General features: G+C 42.4%; 1 protein-coding gene across 1 annotated transcript; it reads right to left on the bottom strand.

The window, feature by feature from the left end:
* Positions 1-442: 442 nt before the first annotated feature.
* Positions 443-2,158, bottom strand: LOC141841032 (alpha-1,3-arabinosyltransferase XAT3-like). Its single transcript, XM_074729160.1, has 3 exons — positions 1,916-2,158; positions 1,774-1,836; positions 443-1,674 (listed from the first exon to the last, which is right to left on the bottom strand). Exons 1-3 carry the CDS (start codon positions 2,043-2,045, stop codon positions 443-445), a joined length of 1,425 nt encoding a protein of 474 aa, XP_074585261.1. The 5' UTR covers positions 2,046-2,158.
* Between the last annotated feature and the right edge of the window lie 4,474 nt (positions 2,159-6,632).

Below are 6,632 nucleotides of genomic sequence, written 5' to 3'. Positions count from 1 at the left end.
GCGGCCGGCAGAGTGCCACTGTGCCGGATCGTCGCCGGCAAAGACTCGCCGTCGGTGCTCCGCCTCCAGTCGTCGATCGAAAGTGAAGCCGTCGGTGCTACATCGTCGGTTCTCCGCCGGCGGATGCATCGGGAACTACTTCCACGAGTTCACCGTCGTGCTCGTGCCGCTGTTCCTGGCGGCGCGCAAGTTCGACGGCGAGGTCCGCCTGGTCGTCTCCGGCTCAACCGGTGGTGGATAAGAACGGCCGATACTTCCGTCGCCTCTCTTGAACAGATGAAAACAGAGTTGGATCAATTTCTTGGTGATAATTGAACAAGAAAAGTTCGATCACAAACCTGAAAATATAGATTTGGTTTTTCGTACAGCAAACCCAAAAGTCGAACTTACAGATGAATTTTACGATCAAATGCAAAAAAAAAAAAAAAAACTACAAATTTAGTCAACCTCTTGCATGGCGGCCCTTAGGCAGGCGCTTGAGCGCCTCCACCAGCGTGTTCCTCAGCCGGCCGAGGTGCGGCCGGACGTTCTGGTTCTCCAAGTAGATCCGACTGATCTCGTTCCACCCCCTCTTGTGCACGCCGTAGCGGTCCTTGATCACCGGGTCGTCCGCCCGGTACTCCTCCCCGATCGTGCTCTCGTCCGCTTCGATGTAGTACTCCAAGTACTCGATCCTCATCGCCGGCGCCGGGTCCCCGAACGTCTCCCTCGCGAGCCAGTCCAGGCCCCCGAACGGCACCACCTGGATCATGGCGGCGCCGTCGGGGAGGAACACCATGTTGGCGAGCCCGGCGCCGTGGACGCCCATCATCACGTCGGCGGAGTTCACCAGCCGCGCGAAGTCGCTCACGTTGGTGCCCTTGTGCGGCTCCGCCACCCGCACGTCGAACCCTAGCCCCGCCGCCATATCCCGCATCCCTTGCATGTTCAGGAAAACCCTAGTTTTGTTCCGCGCGATTATCAGCAGCCGCGGCGGCTTCCGCCGGGCGGCCGCCGCCGACCGCTCCAGGCCGTACGCCTTCCTCAGCATCGCCTTGAAATCCACCATCGAGTACCCCGTCGGCGTCCTCGCCGGGTCAATGCCGAGCACCTTGTGGTACCTAAGCCCCACGATCACCCGCGGGAAGCAATGAACCTCTCCTTCCTCTTCGATGTCCGCGTCGATGATCTCGTAGTCGGAGAGCTGCCTAAAAATCAGGGCGAACTTGGTCACCCACCAGTCCTGGTTGTCGGCGACCACGAACTGAACCTTCCCGCGGAATCGGTAGGCGGAGATGAAAAGGGGGACGAGCACATCGGTGAAGTCGTGGAAGAGGTTTCCGGTGAACCCGCCGAGCGAGAACACCAGCGCCGGGACGCTGTGGTTGACCGTGCATTCCGGCGTCGACCCGTCGCCGGGGAACGGCTTCAAAGTCCACTCCTTGATGTCCTTCATGGTCGCAGAGTTGTGCCGCTTTCTGCAGTAAGGCTTGCTTTTCCATTCCCTCTCCGTCAAGGAAGGGGGCAGGAAGACGGTCTGCAACCTTCCTTGCAATCTCACATCTCCTTCCGCTTCGCAAACGACGGATCTATTGCTTGTTCTTGAGCAAATTGGCTCGTGCGAGACGATCACAGCTTTCTCTGCAACAATTTCTCGAGCTGTTGCAGTGGTCTCTCCTTCTTCATCTTCATCCTCTGCACAGAACAGGTAGGGTTTTGTACCAGATCATTTAGCTTCAAAATCTTCGCCTCTTCTGAAAAATTCGATCTTTGCTTCAAAATCGTTCCAATTACCTGTAATCGCAGCTTCCTCGCTCTTCAAAATCGTTTCTGCTCCTGCCAAAGCCTGTGACTTCGCTGCAAGAACAGTATTCTCTTCGGCATATAAAATTCCTTAAATTGCTAGCTGAAAGAAAGATGAACAGAGAACACGAACCAAACGGAGCTGCGCAATATCGAGCCTTGATGAGGGAGAGGATGCAGAGAGACATGAGCACGATGGCAACGATGAGCACATTGCCTGCCCTCCTTGCCTCAATCCGTGAAGGATTCCTTGCAGGCTTCATCCTTGTTCTTCTGGATTTGTACAGCACTGCGGGGCATCAATCATGGTTCCTCTTCTGATCAGCTCCTTCGCTCAGATATAGCCATTGCTCCTGAAGGTGACGCAAGAATTTCCAAAAACATGATTGGACCAGTAGATTCTATCCCTAGAAGCTGATCAATGGTCTCTTCTGAAATGATTGCAAACTAAACATTTACTCCATCCATAGCTACTTTACCTTCAAGGATATATTACGGCCGGTGTTGTTGTTCTATCAATGTCTGAATTAACACAGTAATTTTCTTTCATAAACTAAACGATCGATCGAGTAGGTGGGCAGGCTGCAGATTGGTGGCTCCATTTGAGCAACCAAAACCTGTCATTATCTAAGCAGGTGATGAACTGGTGCATGGTTGCTACAGCTTGAAGGCACAGATTGGGCAAATGCAAAAAATGTGTCGCAGTCTGAAGAAGATTTTGAAGAAGCTGTTCGCATCCATCCCTCAGTGAAAGGAACGCGACGCCTTATTGTTCTTCTTTATGGTCTGCTACACTCACTGCTGCAAGCAACTGCTGAGCTTCTTCACCACGTAATCAGGAGCAAAGGTAGCAATCGATCGAAGGAAGAGTTGGATGATCAAATGGTGATGAAGCTGCAGAGGCGTGGACCTGCGAGAGGTGCGGAGCTTCTTTATGCTTCGAGATGTAGTTGTCGTGGTAGATCGTCCACCTCCAAAGATTGAAGGACACATCCAAGCAGTAATTCAGTTTAGGGTGAATCAGTAATAGTTTAACCGAGTCAGAGCATGGCGAGATTACTGGACGACTGTGTTGATTGGGGTTGGAGGAATTGAATGAGTTGAGCGAGTCGAATAGGATGAGCAACTCGGGCAAAAATGGCAAGTCAGTGATTCGGGCAAGCTCGATAGACTGAGAAAATTGGATATCTGAAGTTGACGAAGGGGACTGAGTGACGGAGTCGGCTACGTACGTATAAGGTTTCTTTTACGTCTTGTCTTGTTGTTTTAGGTCATAAATCAATTAAATATTTATAAATAAATTTGATATTCGATTTTATATTAATATATATATTTTTTAATAATTTGAATAAAATTTTTATTTTAATATATTAAATTTAAAAAATAAAATAAATAAATAAATTTATATTATCAAATTTAATAATCAATCAAATAAATTTAGAATACAAAAATTTTAAATAATTAAATAAGTTTAATGATAATTCAATATTATAATATCTAAATGAATCCAGTTAAAATTCATTAAAAAAAACTCAAATTAAATTTAAATAATTATTTAAAATCATATGGTCGGCTCCACGATTATATATGTGGAGGTCAATCAAGAAACTGCAGTTGATCACGACGGAGGAGGACATTGTCTCGACTTCGTCGAAATTCAAACCCTTGTCCACTTTTAAAAGTCTGCTCCGTCGTAACCAACATAACTCAGATATATCTCAAGGACAAGAAATTTAGAATCCCCGTTGTATGTCACACTTGTCTTTCATTTTGATCATTAAAATCATTAATCGCATTTGTTTTCGTTCAGCTACAATAAACACTTAGAAACTACGTAAAAAACTCCAATAGATGTGTATATACGTCCAAAACAAAAGTCGATCTTCTCCTCTCACTTTCGTTGACGTGGAGAAGTTAGCTAAGGGTCATGTGGTTCAGGACTCAGATATTGGTCTGACTCAAGACCAATTTGGTTTGAACCAAGATCGAGTTCCGGTCAAGTCATCATATTTAAAGATGGAGTCATATAGCTATGGTCCGATTTGCACTGAGCTTGATGGGAGACTTGATTAATGGAAGACTCTTCTTCTACATCAAAATGTCAAGATTGTTTAACCTTAGGCAAGATTAAATGGTCATTAATCCTTTACTCATCACATGTCATGCTAGAACATGAGTTCATTTGGTTCAATGCGATCCAAACCTTAGATTTGTACTTCGCATCCACGCGTGAAAAAGAATCTTTTTCCATGTATTTGTTCATAACATGCATGCGTATGATTCAACATAAGCCAATAATAAGACCCCTGACTCTCAATGTTAAACTAAAAAATCCATGCACGGTTGAGTCTTCTTCATCCACCTCTTATTATTTTCATTTAAATTTCCAACATTAGTTAGCCTCCAGGCGAGGAGGCTCTGAGTCAGTAGCAATCCTACCCCTGTCCAACCTGTTTTTAGTACTCTGCTAGCTTGATCCTTTGAGAGTCAGTTCATCAACCGAATCATATGACACGCTTGTACGCCCGCAAGGTTGTCTACTTCCTGCAAATGCCGCTGCCAAAAGCATCGCAAATGCCATTTCTGCAGATCCATAAAACTGACTCGTGCATGTGCTGCAGTCATCTGCGAAGGCCCAAAACTTGAAACAGAAAAAATTGCAGAATATAAAAATTATATATATATATATCAACATACATCCGTTTAAAGTTTTACCCTGTGCACAGGATTGAACTGGACCACCTGAAGGACGTCTTCTGGTTGACCACAATGGCAGATCATGTCCCTTCTCCGATGATCCATTTGTTCACAGTTCACATTAAAGAATAGCCCGTTGCCACAGCAGAAAGGTGCAGAGAAGAACAGGGTGGTTAGGGACGACGACAAAGTGCATGCAGACAGAGGCCAGTTTGGGTTGGACACTTTGCGTTGGAATTGAGACTTCTGCTGTGAAAGCAATGGGTAGCTTTGGTGGTTGTGGACCTGGATCCCAAGCAGTCCTCACCTTTTTGCCACATCTCGTTGACTGTTTACGAGAGAATATAATAAGAGAGGGAGAAAGACAGTGGCAGAAGGGATGTCTCCTTACAGCCACTTGGAAGATAATTGTCTCCGTTTCAACTCTTCTTGAGCACAGGTGTCTTCGGTGTCCTTTGGTTACAGACAAATTCACAGCACCAGAATCAACGGAAAAAGACTAGTACAATGAGTGTTTTCAGATTGTTTGGTACTTAGGTCGGTCCATTTTACAGTCATTTGCTCAAAAAGTCTCTCGACCACTGTTCCAGATCTTATCATTATTTACGGAGCAATCACACAGATATTATTATTATTTATAAAGATGAGAAGAGAATTAGACCACCGTAGACATGCATATATACATGTTAATGTTAATCATACGACGGTATCCTATTGGATAGATATATATGGCGTATCATGAATATAATGTCTAACATGGTGCCGTACTTGTCGTTAGGAGTATACATGAATTGAATATTTATGAAAAAAAATTAATATTTAATTTAGTTCGAATTTATTTATACTCATTTTATACTTATAAAATTAGTTAAATAAATAAATTTAAAAAATTTATTAAATTAAATAAATAAAATTAAATATATATATTTAGTTGGTAAAAAATATTTATAAATAATATCAAATAATATTTATGAATCATGTTCAATAATAAAATTTTATTGATATATTAAATTAAAAATAATAAAATTTGAATAAATAAATTTATATCATCAAGCTCAATAAACAATCCAACAAATTTAAAATATAAAAATTTCAAACAATCAAATGAATTTAAATTAGAATTTGATATTAATAACTAAATGAACTAAACTCAAATCAAACTTAAACTAACCTCGAGTGCTCTTAAGGTGTAACGCAGACAATGAACACATGACATTTCTAATGTAATAATCAGAGGTCAAACCTTATAGAATTCATGATTTATCATTCATCTCAATATACGCCTCTTATTTATGTATCTAAATTTATCTTCATTTATACATGTGAGATTAGAGAATTACTAAGATGCCCTATTGTTTTTTAACTAACCTCAAATTCATAAAAAAATTAAATTAAATTAAATTTGAATAATTATTTTAATAATTTGAATTAATTATTTTATCAAATAAAATAAAATTGAATGTCATAAAATTTAACTCTGACTATATTTGTTCACCGTCCTAGTCACATGAATACCATCCATCCTCTTTCTCCACCAGCCTCCGTGCCGCAAGTCCAATGCACCATCACACCGCCTTGTGGACCGATGATCACCAAGCACCTCAAGTTCCATTTAGAACAGCTTTTGCCGCGGGCTCAGGATGCGGGATGGGTGGGTGGGGTCATCAATCGTCTTCAGAGATTATCTTTTCTGTAAAAGGTGGAATCCACCATCTTAACGGTTCCACACGATCGACTTCACGATCATTTGTGAGGAAATAAATTGAAAAACCACAGTTGATCATGACGCGTCTTCAGAGATTATCGCCTAAACTGAAGGTGGACTGCAACATGCAGTGCCTAAGCAATCAACTCTTTTGGAGCACCAGCTTGACTTTCTGAAAGACTCGGAGTCACAGCTAAGAGTTAACATTGATTTACTACATGAGTAATTAATCAACTGGAAGCTAGCGTTCATCATGGTGATAGGAATGGAAATTAATCTCTATGATACAACTTTAGTCGTTTAATCGTCGAGTTAGTTTTCTATCACATCGTCGCCACGTTACACGTCAAAAATGGTGATAGGAATGGAAATTAAGACACAAGTCATTGTCATTGACCCCTAAAAAGATTATACACGACGTAAAAGAAAAATGGGGCAAAAATCAATT

Source organism: Curcuma longa, chromosome 11 (genome assembly GCF_044706935.1).
Source record: "Curcuma longa cultivar G26 ecotype Majalengka, Jawa Barat chromosome 11, ITB_CL_G26_1.1, whole genome shotgun sequence".
NCBI classification, from domain to species: Eukaryota; Viridiplantae; Streptophyta; class Magnoliopsida; order Zingiberales; family Zingiberaceae; genus Curcuma; species Curcuma longa.
This window is presented reverse-complemented; position numbering and strand designations above follow the sequence as displayed.